Below are 20,285 nucleotides of genomic sequence, written 5' to 3'. Positions count from 1 at the left end.
CTGTGTCTCTCAGCATCGTCCCTCACCCCTTATATTGTATTTCTTATATACAGATCCCAAGAACAGCGACACAATCCCTCCGTACATTATTATTACTGTGTCTCTCAGCACCGTCCCTCACCCCTTATATTGTATTTCTTATATACAGATCCCAAGAACAGCGACACAATCCCTCCGTACATTATTATTACTGTGTCTCTCAGCACCGTCCCTCACCTCTTATATTGTATTTCTTATATACAGACCCCAAGGACAGCGACACAATCCCTCCGTACATTATTATTACTGTCTCTCTCAGCACCGTCCCTCACCTCTTATATTGTATTTCTTATATACAGACCCCAAGGACAGCGACACAATCCCTCCGTACATTATTATTACTGTGTCTCTCAGCACCGTCCCTCACCTCTTATATTGTATTTCTTATATACAGAACCCAAGAACAGCGTCACAATCCCTCCGTACATTATTATTACTGTGTCTCTCAGCACCGTCCCTCACCCCTTATATTGTATTTCTTATATACAGACCCCAAGGACAGCGACACAATCCCTCCGTACATTATTATTACTGTGTCTCTCAGCACCGTCCCTCACCTCTTATATTGTATTTCTTATGTACAGATCCCAAGAACAGCGACACAATCCCTCCGTACATTATTATTACTGTCTCTCAGCACCGTCCCTCACCTCTTATATTGTATTTCTTATATACAGATCCCAAGAACAGCGACACAATCCCTCCGTACATTATTATTACTGTGTCTCTCAGCACCGTCCCTCACCTCTTATATTGTATTTCTTATATACAGATCCAAGAACAGCGACACATTCCCTCCGTACATTATTATTACTGTGTCTCTCAGCACCGTCCCTCACCTCTTATATTGTATTTCTTATATACAGATCCCAAGAACAGTGACACAATCCCTCCGTACATTATTATTACTGTGTCTCTCAGCACCGTCCCTCACCTCTTATATTGTATTTCTTATATACAGATCCCAAGAACAGCGACACAATCCCTCCGTACATTATTATTACTGTGTCTCTCAGCACCGTCCCTCACCTCTTATATTGTATTTCTTATATACAGATACAAGAACAGCGACACAATCCCTCCGTTCATTATTATTACTGTGTCTCTCAGCACCGCCCCTCACCTCTTATATTGTATTTCTTATATACAGATCCCAAGAACAGCGACACAATCCCTCCGTACATTATTATTACTGTGTCTCTCAGCACCGTCCCTCACCTCTTATATTGTATTTCTTATATACAGATCCCAAGAACAGCGACACAATCCCCCCGTACATTATTATTACTGTGACTCTCAGCACCGTCCCTCACCTCTTATATTGTATTTCTTATATACAGATCCCAAGAACAGCGACACAATCCCTCCGTACATTATTATTACTGTGTCTCTCAGCACCGTCCCTCACCTCTTATATTGTATTTCTTATATACAGAACACAAGAACAGCGACACAATCCCTCCGTACATTATTATTACTGTGTCTCTCAGCACCGTCCCTCACCTCTTATATTGTATTTCTTATATACAGATCCCAAGAACAGCGACACAATCCCTCCGTACATTATTATTACTGTGTCTCTCAGCACTGTCCCTCACCCCTTATATTGTATTTCTTATATACAGATCCAAGAACAGCGACACAATCCCTCCGTACATTATTATTACTGTCTCTCAGCACCGTCCCTCACCTCTTATATTGTATTTCTTATATACAGAACCCAAGAACAGCGACACAATCCCTCCGTACATTATTATTACTGTGTCTCTCAGCACCGTCCCTCACCTCTTATATTGTATTTCTTATATACAGAATCCAAGAACAGCGACACAATCCCTCCGTACATTATTATTACTGTGTCTCTCAGCACCGTCCCTCACCTCTTATATTGTATTTCTTATATACAGAACCCAAGAACAGCGACACAATCCCCCCGTACATTATTATTACTGTGTCTCTCAGCACCGTCCCTCACCTCTTATATTGTATTTCTTATATACAGATCCCAAGAACAGCGACACAATCCCTCCGTACATTATTATTACTGTGTCTCTCAGCACCGTCCCTCACCTCTTATATTGTATTTCTTATATACAGAACACAAGAACAGCGACACAATCCCTCCGTACATTATTATTACTGTGTCTCTCAGCACCGTCCCTCACCTCTTATATTGTATTTCTTATATACAGATCCCAAGAACAGCGACACAATCCCTCCGTACATTATTATTACTGTGTCTCTCAGCACCGTCCCTCACCTCTTATATTGTATTTCTTATATACAGAACCCAAGAACAGCGACACAATCCCTCCGTACATTATTATTACTGTGTCTCTCAGCACCGTCCCTCACCTCTTATATTGTATTTCTTATATACAGACCCCAAGAACAGCGACACAATCCCTCCGTACATTATTATTACTGTGTCTCTCAGCACCGTCCCTCACCTCTTATATTGTATTTCTTATATACAGAACCCAAGAACAGCGACACAATCCCTCCGTACATTATTATTACTGTGTCTCTCAGCACCGTCCCTCACCTCTTATATTGTATTTCTTATATACAGAACCCAAGAACAGCGACACAATCCCTCCATACATTATTATTACTGTGTCTCTCAGCACCGTCCCTCACCCCTTATATTGTATTTCTTATATACAGATCCAAGAACAGCGACACAATCCCTCCGTACATTATTATTACTGTGTCTCTCAGCACCGTCCCTCACCTCTTATATTGTATTTCTTATATACAGAACCCAAGAACAGCGACACAATCCCTCCGTACATTATTATTACTGTGTCTCTCAGCACCGTCCCTCACCTCTTATATTGTATTTCTTATATACAGATCCCAAGAACAGCGACACAATCCCTCTGTACATTATTATTACTGTGTCTCAGCACCGTCCCTCACCCCTTATATTGTATTTCTTATATACAGAACCCAAGAACAGCGACACAATCCCCCCGTACATTATTATTACTGTGTCTCAGCACCGTCCCTCACCCCTTATATTGTATTTCTTATATACAGAACCCAAGAACAGCGACACAATCCCTCCGTACATTATTATTACTGTGTCTCAGCACCGTTCCTCACCTCTTATATTGTATTTCTTATATACAGATCCCAAGAACAGCGACACAATCCCTCCGTACATTATTATTACTGTGTCTCTCAGCACCGTCCCTCACCTCTTATATTGTATTTCTTATATACAAATCCCAAGAACAGCGACACAATCCCTCCGTACATTATTATTACTGTGTCTCTCAGCACCGTCCCTCACCTCTTATATTGTATTTCTTATATACAGAACCCAAGAACAGCGACACAATCCCCCGTACATTATTATTACTGTGTCTCTCAGCACCGTCCCTCACCTCTTATATTGTATTTCTTATATACAGATCCCAAGAACAGCGTCACAATCCCTCCGTACATTATTATTACTGTGTCTCTCAGCACCGTCCCTCACCTCTTATATTGTATTTCTTATATACAGATCCCAAGAACAGCGACACAATCCCTCTGTACATTATTATTACTGTGTCTCTCAGCACCGTCCCTCACCTCTTATATTGTATTTCTTATATACAGAACCCAAGAACAGCGACACAATCCCCCCGTACATTATTATTACTATGTCTCTCAGCACCGCCCCTCACCTCTTATATTGTATTTCTTATATACAGATCCCAAGAACAACGACACAATCCCTCCGTACATTATTATTACTGTGTCTCTCAGCACCGTCCCTCACCTCTTATATTGTATTTCTTATATACAGATCCCAAGAACAGCGACACAATCCCTCCATACATTATTATTACTGTGACTCTCAGCACCGTCCCTCACCTCTTATATTGTATTTCTTATATACAGAACCCAAGAACAGCGACACAATCCCTCCGTACATTATTATTACTGTGACTCTCAGCACCGTCCCTCACCTCTTATATTGTATTTCTTATATACAGATCCCAAGAACAGCGACACAATCCCTCCGTACATTATTATTACTGTGTCTCTCAGCACCGTCCCTCACCTCTTATATTGTATTTCTTATATACAGAACCCAAGAACAGCGACACAATCCCTCCGTACATTATTATTACTGTGTCTCTCAGCACCGTCCCTCACCTCTTACATTGTATTTCTTATATACAGATCCAAAGAACAGCGACACAATCCCTCCGTACATTATTATTACTGTGTCTCTCAGCACCGTCCCTCACCTCTTATATTGTATTTCTTATATACAAATCCCAAGAACAGCGACACAATCCCTCCGTACATTATTATTACTGTGTCTCTCAGCATCGTCCCTCACCTCTTATATTGTATTTCTTATATACAGATCCCAAGAACAGCGACACAATCCCTCCGTACATTATTATTACTGTGACTCTCAGCACCGTCCCTCACCTCTTATATTGTATTTCTTATATACAGAACCCAAGAACAGCGACACAATCCCCCCGTACATTATTATTACTGTGTCTCTCAGCACCGTCCCTCACCTCTTATATTGTATTTCTTATATACAGAACCCAGGAACAGCGACACAATCCCTCCGTACATTATTATTACTGTCTCAGCACCGTCCCTCACCTCTTATATTGTATTTCTTATATACAGAACCCAAGAACAGCGACACAATCCCTCCGTACATTATTATTACTGTGTCTCTCAGCATCGTCCCTCACCTCTTATATTGTATTTCTTATATACAGATCCCAAGAACAGCGACACAATCCCTCCGTACATTATTATTACTGTGTCTCTCAGCACCGTCCCTCACCTCTTATATTGTATTTCTTATATACAGAACCCAAGAACAGCGACACAATCCCTCCGTACATTATTATTACTGTGTCTCTCAGCACCGTCCCTCACCTCTTATATTGTATTTCTTATATACAGATCCCAAGAACAGCGACACAATCCCTCCGTACATTATTATTACTGTGACTCTCTCAGCACCGTCCCTCACCCCTTATATTGTATTTCTTATATACAGACCCCAAGGACAGCGACACAATCCCTCCGTACATTATTATTACTGTGTCTCTCAGCATCGTCCCTCACCTCTTATATTGTATTTCTTATATACAGAACCCAAGAACAGCGACACAATCCCTCCGTACATTATTATTACTGTCTCTCAGCACCGTCCCTCACCTCTTATATTGTATTTCTTATATACAGATCCTAAGAACAGCGACACAATCCCTCCGTACATTATTATTACTGTGTCTCTCAGCACCGTCCCTCACCTCTTATATTGTATTTCTTATATACAGATCCCAAGAACAGCGACACAATCCCCCCGTACATTATTATTACTGTGTCTCTCAGCATCGTCCCTCACCCCTTATATTGTATTTCTTATATACAGATCCCAAGAACAGCGACACAATCCCTCCGTACATTATTATTACTGTGTCTCTCAGCACCGTCCCTCACCCCTTATATTGTATTTCTTATATACAGATCCCAAGAACAGCGACACAATCCCTCCGTACATTATTATTACTGTGTCTCTCAGCACCGTCCCTCACCTCTTATATTGTATTTCTTATATACAGACCCCAAGGACAGCGACACAATCCCTCCGTACATTATTATTACTGTCTCTCTCAGCACCGTCCCTCACCTCTTATATTGTATTTCTTATATACAGACCCCAAGGACAGCGACACAATCCCTCCGTACATTATTATTACTGTGTCTCTCAGCACCGTCCCTCACCTCTTATATTGTATTTCTTATATACAGAACCCAAGAACAGCGTCACAATCCCTCCGTACATTATTATTACTGTGTCTCTCAGCACCGTCCCTCACCCCTTATATTGTATTTCTTATATACAGACCCCAAGGACAGCGACACAATCCCTCCGTACATTATTATTACTGTGTCTCTCAGCACCGTCCCTCACCTCTTATATTGTATTTCTTATATACAGAACCCAAGAACAGCGACACAATCCCTCCGTACATTATTATTACTGTGTCTCTCAGCACCGTCCCTCACCTCTTATATTGTATTTCTTATATACAGATCCCAAGAACAGCGACACAATCCCTCCGTACATTATTATTACTGTGTCTCTCAGCACCGTCCCTCACCTCTTATATTGTATTTCTTATATACAGATCCCAAGAACAGCGTCACAATCCCTCCGTACATTATTATTACTGTGTCTCTCAGCATCGTCCCTCACCTCTTATATTGTATTTCTTATATACAGATACAAGAACAGCGACACAATCCCTCCGTTCATTATTATTACTGTGTCTCTCAGCACCGCCCCTCACCTCTTATATTGTATTTCTTATATACAGAACCCAAGAACAGCGACACAATCCCTCCGTACATTATTATTACTGTGTCTCTCAGCACCGTCCCTCACCTCTTATATTGTATTTCTTATATACAGATCCCAAGAACAGCGACACAATCCCTCCGTACATTATTATTACTGTGTCTCTCAGCACCGTCCCTCACCTCTTATATTGCATTTCTTTTATACAGAACCCAAGAACAGCGACATAATCCCTCCGTACATTATTATTACTGTGTCTCTCAGCACCGTCCCTCACCTCTTATATTGTATTTCTTATATACAGAACCCAAGAACAGCGACACAATCCCTCCGTACATTATTATTACTGTGTCTCTCAGCACCGTCCCTCACCTCTTATATTGTATTTCTTATATACAGAACCCAAGAACAGCGACACAATCCCTCCGTACATTATTATTACTGTGTCTCTCAGCACCGTCCCTCACCTCTTATATTGTATTTCTTATATACAGAACCCAAGAACAGCGACACAATCCCTCCGTACATTATTATTACTGTGTCTCTCAGCACCGTCCCTCACCTCTTATATTGTATTTCTTATATACAGATCCCAAGAACAGCGACACAATCCCTCCGTACATTATTATTACTGTGTCTCTCAGCACCGTCCCTCACCTCTTATATTGTATTTCTTATATACAGATCCCAAGAACAGCGACACAATCCCTCCGTACATTATTATTACTGTGTCTCTCAGCACCGTCCCTCACCTCTTATATTGTATTTCTTATATACAGATCCCAAGAACAGCGACACAATCCCTCCGTACATTATTATTACTGTGACTCTCTCAGCACCGTCCCTTACCTCTTATATTGTATTTCTTATATACAGATCCCAAGAACAGCGACACAATCCCCCCGTACATTATTATTACTGTGTCTCTCAGCACCGTCCCTCACCTCTTATATTGTATTTCTTATATACAGATCCCAAGAACAGCGACACAATCCCTCCGTACATTATTATTACTGTGTCTCTCAGCATCGTCCCTCACCTCTTATATTGTATTTCTTATATACAGATCCCAAGAACAGCGACACAATCCCCCCGTACATTATTATTACTGTGTCTCTCAGCACCGTCCCTCACCTCTTATATTGTATTTCTTATATACAGAACCCAAGAACAGCGACACAATCCCTCCGTACATTATTATTACTGTGACACTCAGCACCGTCCCTCACCTCTTATATTGTATTTCTTATATACAGAACCCAAGAACAGCGACACAATCCCTCCGTACATTATTATTACTGTGTCTCTCAGCATCGTCCCTCACCTCTTATATTGTATTTCTTATATACAGATCCCAAGAACAGCGACACAATCCCTCCGTACATTATTATTACTGTGTCTCTCAGCACCGTCCCTCACCTCTTATATTGTATTTCTTATATACAGATACAAGAACAGCGACACAATCCCTCCGTACATTATTATTACTGTGTCTCTCAGCATCGTCCCTCACCTCTTATATTGTATTTCTTATATACAGATCCCAAGAACAGCGACACAATCCCTCCGTACATTATTATTACTGTGTCTCTCAGCACCGTCCCTCACCTCTTATATTGTATTTCTTATATACAGAACCCAAGAACAGCGACACAATCCCTCCGTACATTATTATTACTGTGACTCTCAGCACCGTCCCTCACCTCTTATATTGTATTTCTTATATACAGATCCCAAGAACAGCGACACAATCCCTCCGTACATTATTATTACTGTGTCTCTCAGCACCGTCCCTCACCCCTTATATTGTATTTCTTATATACAGAACCCAAGAACAGCGACACAATCCCTCCGTACATTATTATTACTGTGACTCTCAGCACCGTCCCTCACCTCTTATATTGTATTTCTTATATACAGAACCCAAGAACAACGACTCAATCCCTCCGTACATTATTATTACTGTGTCTCTCAGCACCGTCCCTCACCTCTTATATTGTATTTCTTATATACAGATCCCAAGAACAGCGACACAATCCCCCCGTACATTATTATTACTGTGTCTCTCAGCACCGTCCCTCACCTCTTATATTGTATTTCTTATATACAGATCCCAAGAACAGCGACACAATCCCTCCGTACATTATTATTACTGTGTCTCTCAGCACCGTCCCTCACCTCTTATATTGTATTTCTTATATACAGATCCCAAGAACAGCGACACAATCCCTCCGTACATTATTATTACTGTGACTCTCAGCACCGTCCCTCACCTCTTATATTGTATTTCTTATATACAGACCCCAAGAACAGCGACACAATCCCTCCGTACATTATTATTACTGTGTCTCACAGCACCGTCCCTCACCTCTTATATTGTATTTCTTATATACAGACCCCAAGAACAGCGACACAATCCCTCCGTACATTATTATTACTGTGTCTCTCAGCACCGTCCCTCACCTCTTATATTGTATTTCTTATATACAGAACCCAATAACAGCGACACAATCCCTCAGTACATTATTATTACTGTGTCTCTCAGCACCGTCCCTCACCTCTTATATTGTATTTCTTATATACAGATCCCAAGAACAGCGACACAATCCCTCCGTACATTATTATTACTGTGTCTCTCAGCACCGTCCCTCACCTCTTATATTGTATTTCTTATATACAGTTCCCAAGAACAGCGACACAATCCCTCCGTACATTATTATTACTGTGTCTCTCAGCACCGTCCCTCACCTCTTATATTGTATTTCTTATATACAGAACCCAAGAACAGCGACACAATCCCTCCGTACATTATTATTACTGTGTCTCTCAGCACCGTCCCTCACCTCTTATATTGTATTTCTTATATACAGATCCCAAGAACAGCGACACAATCTCTCCGTACATTATTATTACTGTGTCTCTCAGCATCGTCCCTCACCTCTTATATTGTATTTCTTATATACAGATCCCAAGAACAGCGACACAATCCCTCCGTACATTATTATTACTGTGTCTCTCAGCACCGTCCCTCACCTCTTATATTGTATTTCTTATATACAGACCCCAAGAACAGCGACACAATCCCTCCGTACATTATTATTACTGTGTCTCTCAGCACCGTCCCTCACCTCTTATATTGTATTTCTTATATACAGAACCCAAGAACAGCGACACAATCCCTCCGTACATTATTATTACTGTGTCTCTCTCAGCACCGTCCCTCACCTCTTATATTGTATTTCTTATATACAAAACCCAAGAACAGCGACACAATCCCTCCGTACATTATTATTACTGTGTCTCTCAGCACCGTCCCTCACCTCTTATATTGTATTTCTTATATACAGAACCCAAGAACAGCGACACAATCCCTCCGTACATTATTATTACTGTCTCAGCATCGTCCCTCACCTCTTATATTGTATTTCTTATATACAGATCCCAAGAACAGCGACACAATCCCCCCGTACATTATTATTACTGTGTCTCTCAGCACCGTCCCTCACCTCTTATATTGTATTTCTTATATACAGAACCCAAGAACAGCGACACAATCCCTCCGTACATTATTATTACTGTGACTCTCAGCACCGTCCCTCACCCCTTATATTGTATTTCTTCTATACAGATCCCAAGAACAGCGACACAATCCCTCCGTACATTATTATTACTGTGTCTCTCAGCACCGTCCCTCACCTCTTATATTGTATTTCTTATATACAAAACCCAAGAACAGCGACACAATCCCTCCGTACATTATTATTACTGTGTCTCTCAGCACCGTCCCTCACCTCTTATATTGTATTTCTTATATACAGAACCCAAGAACAGCGACACAATCCCTCTGTACATTATTATTACTGTCTCAGCATCGTCCCTCACCTCTTATATTGTATTTCTTATATACAGATCCCAAGAACAGCGACACAATCCCCCCGTACATTATTATTACTGTGTCTCTCAGCACCGCCCCTCACCTCTTATATTGTATTTCTTATATTCAGAACCCAAGAACAGCAACACAATCCCTCCGTACATTATTATTACTGTGACTCTCAGCACCGTCCCTCACCTCTTATATTGTATTTCTTATATACAGATCCCAAGAACAGCGACACAATCCCTCCGTACATTATTATTACTGTGTCTCTCAGCACCGTCGCTCACCTCTTATATTGTATTTCTTATATACAGATCCCAAGAACAGCGACACAATCCCTCCGTACATTATTATTACTGTGTCTCTCAGCACCGTCCCTCACCTCTTATATTGTATTTCTTATATACAGATCCCAAGAACAGCGACACAATCCCTCCGTACATTATTATTACTGTGTATCTCAGCACCGTCCCTCACCCCTTATATTGTATTTCTTATATACAGATCCCAAGAACAGCGACTCGATCCTTCTGTTCATTATTATTGCTGTGGTTGGGGTCCTGGGGATTATCGCTGCTGGGGTTGGATTCTATGTGTACAAGAAGCGTTCAGGTCAGTAACAAATTAATGGATATGCAATTATTGTCCACACAGGGAGGCTGTTATATACACACACACAATGAGGTTGTGTTATACACACAGGGAGGTTTTGTTCTATAAACATACACACACAGGTTGTGTTATATACCTAGACACAAACGGGGAGCTTGTGTTATTCTACACGCAAACACAGGGAGTTTGTGTTATGCGGCGCTGTGACCGAATGTAGGTGAGGTCAGATAAACCTATACATGCAGTACTGGTGTTTAACCAATCCCTCCGGGGTTTATTCAGAACAGACGCCGACATAAAATATTAGGTACACTGTCCCTTTAATACAAAAAACACAAAGCATAAAAAGAAAGCCTTGTCACTATGGACTCCAACTTTATCAACACATTTATATTTCTGGGTACTTGATTGAACAGAACAAGTTGCAAAATAAATTGTGATTTCCTTAATAGACAAACACACGACATCTGCAGAATATACTTATGTAGTCATGCTGTAAAATGGCTGCAGTCATCTCTCCTGCTGACAGTAAGGCCTGGTAAGTTATGGGCATGCCAACAGTAATTATGGAGGTTTGCCCTCACACCCTGGTGAGGTGCCCTATGTATGGATGGGAGTGGTCACATGCTCTGAATCCATGGTTAGTGATGTCAGAGTTGTGCCAGCCCCCAGAGGATACATAAGGCACAGCACTGTTCAAAAGTTAGTTGTTGCTGAGTTGATAAAGGAGGAGTAATAAGCTGTTGAGAGGACAGATTAAAGAACTGTGACTAGGGACCTGGTCACAGTGAAGATATCCCTACGGGGACAGGGAATCGACCTTTTTAAGGGAAGAGATACCTTTTAAAGGGAAGTACGGTGAACAAAATGGAAGGCTAAGGATATCCATTGTGACGGGCAGCTGGCCCGCGGGTGCTGTAGGCGGGAAGGAAGGGTATTTTGCAAGCAAGGCAGATGCAAGGAAGCGGCTGGGATTGGCGCCAAAGGACAAACTCCACCCTGTTGGGGATAAGGGCGCGAAAGCTGTGGTCGCGCCCTCTAGGACTGAAAGGTGTGGCCTTAATTAAAGGACATCCTATCCCGTTGTGGGATCCGCCCATAATTGCTACTAGTGGGGGCAGGTTCCAGCTATGTCAGATGAGGGTGGAGCTAGACAAAGGAGTGGCTGCCAACTCAACCCCTGCTGGTCAGTTGCGAGGAGCCAGCTTAGCGAGCAAACCATTGCAGCGAGTGTCTCCCACAAAGAAGATGGATCAACCCCAAGAAGTGATGGGTATGATGACTACTCAGCCATACTCGGTACCAGGAGGCGTGCTGGTAATCCGGGTGGCTGGAACAGTCTGTGAGACTGTGGTGGGCCTCTGCCTACAATGCCGAATACCGGGCGGCACCGTGAATACAGCGGGGCACTGTCCACAGTGTGGTACGCAGTATCTATGGCCCATGCCCACATTTGTGCCGATTCAATCTATTGAACCCGCGGGGAAGACGGCTATGCAGACAGCCGAACTTCCCGGTGCTCTATGGCGGGAGGGCACGGATCCCGGAGAATGGGGATCGGAACGTATCGTCCTGTCTGAGGACAAACATGAGAAATCGGGCGGTCAGTGCATCGACCGGGAGGCCAAACGGCAATCACCACGATTGGTGACCCCGAACAAAGAGCCGGCGGATCCCTCCGATGAGGATCCCAGAGAGTCAACTAGGGCTGTGATCCGGCCCGTGGTGATACCCTGTGAAGGGAACGGAAGGAAGGCACCACTTACCGGGATCAGCGGTGAGAGGAGTCGGGTGTCGCCAGTGGAGCGGAAGGTCGAGAGGCGGAGCCCTTCCCATCCAGGGACCGGCGGGTCCAGCGGCGACGGGCGGTCCACGCCCAACCAGCGGAGTGGTAAGACAAGTCCTAGTGCTTACCTAGCTCCGATAAAGACTGTTGCGGAGGTGAGGCCTTGCCAGGCCCAGGCGGTGCACGTGCAGGCGGCGGAACTTCCGGACTTCGTCGTGGAAGAAGAGATCCCGCATGGGGATCCATCGCAAGATGGCGGCGTATCCGGTTCCGGTGATGACGTCACTTCCGGTGGAGGTAGCGGAGCGACCGGAAGGAGAGCATCTACGCTTCGGCGATCGGGCGGCGGTTCCCGATCACCTGTGAAGGCCAAGAGCTGGCAGGCGGCGAGGAAGGCTGAGAAGGGTGAGACTTCCTCAGCGGATCGGCCGCACAGTGATTCAGGACTATCCGAGGGTAGAGAGCGGGTCGGAACCCCGCGTATACCCATTGCCCGTCCCTATGCCCAACCCCATGCCTTAGCTAACGCCCCTGTCCCAGTCACCTTTTCCTGTGGGTCCACGTCCAGTTTGGGGGTGTCGGAAGGGTCCCAGGGAACTGGTGGGGGACTGGGGAGAGACTGGGCAGCTATGCCTCTGAGGGTGGGTCAAGGGGTGGAGGGCAGTTGGGGAAGGTATCTGAATCTAGATGGGTGCCTAAGGTGGCCATAGTTCAGTTGGAGGAGAGCTCCAAACAGGAGAGGTGGTCTAATCCTCCCCACTCAATAGGAACCTCGGGGATATCTTCTTGGGGGGATACTGAGGAAGGAGATTCGCTAGAGTGGGGATCCGAAGGACTCCAGGAGACTCAATGGTGGGCCCCCTTATTTGAGGGATATGTGGGGTGGATGGACCGCACGCGGTTCCTGCTGCAAAAAGAGGATGTGGTGGACTATTGGTGGGCGGTAGGGGAATTTACACCGGCCCAGAAGAAGAGGGAGATGCAGGAAAGGTGGATCCAGATGTCAGCATAATATAGAACCAATGGGGCCAGAGATATTGTCTGACCCTGTGGATCCAGACGAACCCCTGTCATGGGTGCTGCCAGGGAGGGCAGGGAACGCCGAATTGACTTGGATCAGCCGGGCCGAAAGGGCTATTGCAGCCAAGTATAAAATTTCTCACGGCCTAGAGTACCCCTACGTCCCTGAACCCCTCATGGAGGAAATTAAGGAGAATAGGGATAGGTGGTTAAGGGAGACCATTGAAGAATACATGGTCAACAAAGGGGGTGCCATTACCGGTAGCCGGGCTGAAGAAAGATCACTTAATGAGGGTTTGGAGCATTGGCAGGAATGTGTACAAACACAGGGTAGTGTACTGGCCTGAGAGGGGGTTGCCGCGAAGTTATAGCGTAACTGTCCTGGACATCGGGGGTCGGGAGGTTAAGAAACCTGACCCTCGGCACTATTATTGGGAGGTACAGGATAGCTGTTGCGCGAGTTCGTGGCTGCTGGTCGGGGCGCGCTTGGCGCAAGGGTTTATCATGCAACTGTAATGTTGGAATAATTATGTATGTGTGTTTTTCATTTTACAGTGCTTCCTGAAGAAATGTACTTCAAATTTAGGTCCCAGCCGGGGATGGTGGGATTCACCAGGGGGAGAATGTAGTCATGCTGTAAAATGGCTGCAGTCATCTCTCCTGCTGACAGTAAGGCCTGGTAAGTTATGGGCATGCCAGCAGTAATTATGGAGGTTTGCCCTCACACCCTGGTGAGGTGCCCTATGTATGGATGGGAGTGGTCACATGCTCTGAATCCATGGTTAGTGATGTCAGAGTTGTGCCAGCCCCCAGAGGATACATAAGGCACAGCACTGTTCAAAAGTTAGTTGTTGCTGAGTTGATAAAGGAGGAGTAATAAGCTGTTGAGAGGACAGATTACAGAACTGTGACTAGGGACCTGGTCACAGTGAAGATATCCCTACGGGGACAGGGAATCCACCTTTTAAGGGAAGAGATACCTTTTAAAGGGAAGTACGGTGAACAAAATGGAAGGCTAAGGATATCCATTGTGACGGGCAGCTGGCCCACCGTACATCAATAAAGATGACTCTGTTCAAATATACTCTTGTGTGTAAGTGTGGAGTAATTACACAGAGAGGTGCACCACAGAGGAGTTCCTCACCAGGACCATCCACAAGCGGACGCTGGGATCCTGATGAGGTGGAGGCGCTGCACTGGATATAGGTAGGACTCATGCACACTACCTCAGCTGCCTGTCTGGGTTGGCAATCCCCACACACCATCATGCGGGAGACTCAGGAGTCCTGTTGCCAACAGGTGCACCACCAGACACTACACTGTAATGTGGACTGGTTAGACCACAGGGGCCAATGTGGCATTGGGTGGTTCAGGCTAGGCCAGAAAATCCGTTACACTTAAAATAACACTTACTGGGATAAGGGAACAAAATAAATTGTCCTTTGCTTGCAAGCGCAAGAAATGCAGCCTTGGTTTTAAAAGTCCTGTGGCCAGATCGCAAGTTGCTGATCTGATATCTCAGCCACCTCAAAGTATTTTGTGGAACTTCGTTAGAATACGTTCCAGAGTTACCAGGGCTAACGAATTCCAAAGTTTGGGGCAAATCCTTGGTTACGTTGTTATTAACCCCTTCACTTCTGGACCAGTTGCTGCTGTGCTGGAACAAAGTCTTGCATCTTTACATCATGGATCAAAATTCAGGAATCACACTGAGGATACCTGGGGAGCCACAATTATAGACTGCCCAAAGCTATCTTTAACATGTGGATCCAATCCCCCTTGTGGGAACCATTAACCCACCAATAGCCAGTTTACCCACAGTTCATAAGACCGGTCAAAACGGCTGTCTGGTGGGCAGGGCGCATGGGTCAGGTTGACGCCCATGCCACTTGGCATACCTGGGCTACACCCATAACTTGGTGCCGCTCAGTCTGGTTTCTGACCCAGAGGTGTCACTAGCCTGACAACTGTTGTGCATTAGTATGCCAGTTTTGTATGCATTATGGGCCTCTGGGTCTTTTCATAACTGACACTCTTTTAGACAGGGAGATGCTAAATCAGCGATCCCTTTGAGGCTCCATCATAAAAATACCCCAGCTCGTTCACCCATCTCACAGCTGTATGTCCACGGAATTCCTGCTTGGACTTAAAAAAAATACCTCCTGCCTTACATTTACAATCTGCAGTTTATACACACTTTATTAAAACACCATGTTCTATTCGCGTCATAACTGTAAAAATGATATGTATGTGCATGTAGTGGTTCACTGTATTTGCACCTCAAAAATCAGGTTTCTGGGTGCTTTCGTTCTAGAATTAGTATTTCTCATTGAAATGCCAGCTGCTAGACTGCCATCATGTGTCGGTTAGAGGGTATGGCAAGCAATGCATCTTGTCTTTTAACATGCAGGCAGGGAATGGTCTGCAAATGGGGGATAAAAATGGCTGGGACAGGGCTGCATAGCAAATCCGTTTAACCCCTTGCTCCCCACGTCACAAGCCTACTCCACCCCTGGAGACTTACTAGACAGGACGGGCCCTAGCTTTCTACCTGACTGGCTAGCTAGGCCAGTTACCAGTCTCAAACATTTAAAACAATACCTGGGAACAATATACAAAGTGATTATACAGTATGAATATGCTGGTCCGGTGTCTCCGGTTTCTCCAGTGAAACGGCAGATGCAGGCGTTGCAGTCCTGCTGCTCCCAGCAAGTTTCTTTGCAGGCTTCTCTGTGGTGCAGGGTGTTTAGGTCCCCGCTGTTCCCAGGCAAATCCCTCTGGAAACAAGAAGCCTGGGTGCCTGCAGACGTGGAGCCGGTTACAGTCACTCCTCCTGTGACCCTCCACTCTTGCTGGGACAGGAATACGGACACGCAGTTACTTCCTGCTTTTTGAACCGGGCTCATTACACGCCCAACAAAGCAAGTCTTCAGGTCGTCACCTGGTCTTGTTTTAGCCTGCGTGTCTTATTCGCTGGTCACCGATGGCACGCTTTCAGGGTCCTGCATTCTGGGACCGGGTTGCTGTGGCAGCAGGGTCTTCTACCCGCCCCCTTAAACAAGTTTACATCTCCATTCTGGTCTTTTCAGGCGTATTCCTTACACTGTGAAAGAAAAAAGACACCTGTAGATTATCTCATTCCACATCACTGGCATTTTATCCCATGTGCTATTTTATTGGTTTATTGTTTTATCATTTTCAAATATTTATTTGATACCTTTTGCCTCCCCCCCCCCTTTTGTCTTCACTTTTAGTAGTGTGTGATTATAAGGGAGCGTCCCAGTTTGTCTATATTGCGTATTCTTTACACTGACCACGGGATGCGCCATAAACTTGATAGCTTAGTGTACGTTTAACCTTGTCACACTTTTCTGCATGTACTACTGTAACCGCTGGTAGTTATACGCGACAGGGCAGAAGACTCTCGTCTGTAGCCGTCTCTCCTCCTAGAATGAGTACCTCCCGTGGGTCACTGTCTGTAACAGTCTCTCCCCTCCCAGAATGAGTACCTCTCGTGGGTCACCGTCTGTAGCCGTCTCTCTCCTCCCAAAATGAGTACCTCTCGTGGGTCGCCGTCTGTAACCGTCTCTCTCCTCCCAGAATGAGTACCTCCCATGGGTCACCGTCTGTAACCGTCTCTCTCCCCCCAGAATGAGCACTTCTCGTGGGTCACCGTCTGTAACTTTATCCCCTGCAGTGATCCTTGTCTTTCTGCCTGGATTTCTAGCTCTGTATTCGGTTGTCCGCTGCATGTATTTCACCTGCTGAGCTCCGGAGGCGCTGCATCCCACTTCTGCCACCATATGTTTGCCTGTGTTCTATATAAACCCCCGAGGGCTTGTTTAAACACAAGTACTGTGTGTGTGTGTGTGTGTGTGTGTGTGTGTGTGTGTGTGTGTGTGTGTGTCTCTGACCCACAGGCAGCTCTGTCACAGGCGCACACACTGATCTCTGCTGCATGGAATTAGTGGGACAGAATTACCCAGCGTGTCATTATATTACTCACCTAATTCTGTGTCTTCTGTTCTTTTTAGGAAACAAGGCGCCTGGGGCTCGTTACAACCGTAAGTAACACATTTATCTCTCACCTGTGCTCCTATGGGAGAGTGTAGTGTACCTGTGCTGTGCATACATGTCATGGTGTGTGTGTGTGTGTGTGTGTGTGTGTATATATAGCTGTGTGTAAAGGGGGGGGGGCGCTATCGGTTTTGATATTAAACACAGAAACGTAATTTTCTCTCCCTTAGCGGCTGCAAACAGTGATAACTCACCGGCCTCCCCCACCGCCTGCGCGTGAGGTTCTGAGTCCCGCCTCGTGGCTATAACAAGGCCGTAGGTAAATACTATATATTACGTGACCGATGGCTGACACTGTCACGGCTTTGGGTGGAGGGAGAATGTGGGAAACATCTGGTATAAAGACTGAACAAATCCGGGAATATAATCTGGGAGAGGATTGTGTCATTCTCCCCAATCTGCAGATACCTCCAGGGCCCCAGACTAAAGATGGCTGCCTCCTGCATATAAATAAAGGATATCACACGCGTTTTATTAATGTTAGGAATGTCACACCTGTGAGCGTGTGACTGTGTGTGTGACATGGGTTAAAACTTCCAGCACTCCAGCTGAGTAACTCCCCGCAAGGCCCTCACAATGAGCAATATCTCCCCCAAACAGTCACACTGCGCCCCAATACGCTGCCAGCACCAAGAATAATGTACGGTCTTACTCTCAGGGTCCTGGGTCCTCTGTGTACTGGAAACAGACGTAATCAACACAAAAACCCAATGTAGCAAAATGTGCCTGAAAATGCGGTTATCTCATCACACAGGTACTAGGTCTAATCCGAGCCCAAAACCCGGACTTATTACATTTTACATTTAATATACAGAAAGTGGTATAGTGCTTGGTGAGAGAAAATTAATGTTACAAAGAATACGAATACGCACACGCGTGCGCACACACACACACACGCGCACATACACACACACGCACAATAACAGGAAATAAATCAGCCTGATACATTACTGCCTATTAGACGCCTCACGAGGTTATGAGAATGAAATATGTGAGTTTCCGTGTTATTTGATATAACTCCCCTCTCTGATTAATTCTGCTTGTGATACTGAAATGCATGGTTTAGATGCTCAAAACTTTCCTCCCGAGACAGGTCGGCCAGCCCTTTGTGGGTGTATCTTATCCCCCCCCCCATCAGCCCTTTGTGGGTGTATCTTACCCCCCCATCAGTCCTTTGTGGGTGTATCTTATCCCCCGCATCAACCCTTTGTGGGTGTATCTTATCCCCCTCATCAACCCTTTGTGGGTGTATCTTATCCCCCTCATCAACCCTTTGTGGGTGTATCTTATCCCCCTCATCAGCCTTTGTGGATGTATCTTATCCCCCTCATTATCAGCCCTTTGTGGGTGTATCTTATCCCCCTCATCACCCCTTTGTGGGTGTATCTTATCCCCCTCATCAACCCTTTGTGGGTGTATCTTATCCCCCCTCATCACCCCTTTGTGGGTGTATCTTATCTCCCCCATCAGCCCTTTGTAGGTGTATTTTATCCCCCCCCCCCCATCAGCCCTTTGTGGGTGTATCTTATCCCCCCTCATCAGCCCTTTGTGGATGTATCTTATCCCCCTCATCAACCCTTTGTGGGTGTATCTTATTCCCCTTCCATCAATCTTTTGTGACATGTATAGCTGGGAGAGAGAATGATTTTTACCCCAAATGAATGGGAGTATAAAATACCTTATAACTCTCTCCCTGTAACCCCTAGAACAATGCTCTCCATACCATTGCATTTGTATGATTTTAATGCACGCCGGGATGGGGCTGTTTCTTATCTCTGAGAGGAAAGAAATATCTGACATTTGCCACACAGACACCCTGTCACATTTCATATTGCTCCACCCGCCACAAATCTATATCTTTTCTCCTTGTGGATTGCATCAGATGTGTAATGATCCTACATGTTAAATCTGTCAGGAAATGGCGTATTCCCCCTGTCACTGTCTGCCGGACAGAAAGGTCTCGGGAGTTTGTGAGATTCTCCTTTTGAAGTTAGCGTAGAGATCCGGTCACATCCCTGGTACATCTGGGCCCTGTCACCACTATAATAACCATATCGTGTGGTCATTCTTATCTGCCCATTAATGCACAGACCGTACTGACCCCGGTAACCTCACAGGAGACACAGAAGTATCTGCCCACTAATGCCCAGGCCGTACTGACCCCGGTAACCTCACAGGACACACAGAGGTATCTGCCCATTAATGCACAGACCGTACTGACCCCGGTAACCTCACAGGAGACACAGAGGTATCTGCCCATTAATGCACAGACCGTACTGACCCCGGTAACCTCACAGGAGACACTGGGGTATCTGCCCATTAATGCACAGACCGTACTGACCCCGGTAACCTCACAGGAGACACAGAGATATCTGACCATTGATGCACAGACCGTACTGACCGCGGTAACCTCACAGGAGACACAGAGGTATCTGACCATTGATGCACAGACCGTACTGACCCCGGTAACCTCACAGGAGACACAGAGGTATCTGCCCATTAATGCACAGACCGTACTGACCCCGGTAACC

At 45.2% G+C, this 20,285-nt stretch overlaps 1 protein-coding gene across 2 annotated transcripts in view; it reads left to right on the top strand.

The window, feature by feature from the left end:
• The window catches only part of LOC142471297 (class I histocompatibility antigen, F10 alpha chain-like), a 176,081-nt gene that overhangs the window by 149,046 nt on the left and 6,750 nt on the right, over positions 1-20,285 (top strand). Inside the window, exons 5-7 of one of the 2 annotated variants that reach the window (XM_075578131.1) lie at positions 10,764-10,871; positions 17,712-17,741; positions 17,925-18,009. In XM_075578131.1, the coding sequence (XP_075434246.1) occupies positions 10,764-10,871; positions 17,712-17,741; positions 17,925-17,974 (188 nt within the window). In that variant the 3' untranslated portion in view covers positions 17,975-18,009. Of the gene's footprint in view, positions 1-10,763; positions 10,872-17,711; positions 17,742-17,924; positions 18,014-20,285 lie in introns of both variants that reach the window. The other variant, XM_075578130.1, reaches the window with a different exon arrangement.

Source organism: Ascaphus truei, chromosome 20, assembly GCF_040206685.1.
Source record: "Ascaphus truei isolate aAscTru1 chromosome 20, aAscTru1.hap1, whole genome shotgun sequence".
Taxonomy (NCBI): Eukaryota; Metazoa; Chordata; class Amphibia; order Anura; family Ascaphidae; genus Ascaphus; species Ascaphus truei.
The sequence above is the reverse complement of the archived record's forward strand: the minus strand, read 5'-3'. Positions and strand labels throughout refer to the sequence as shown.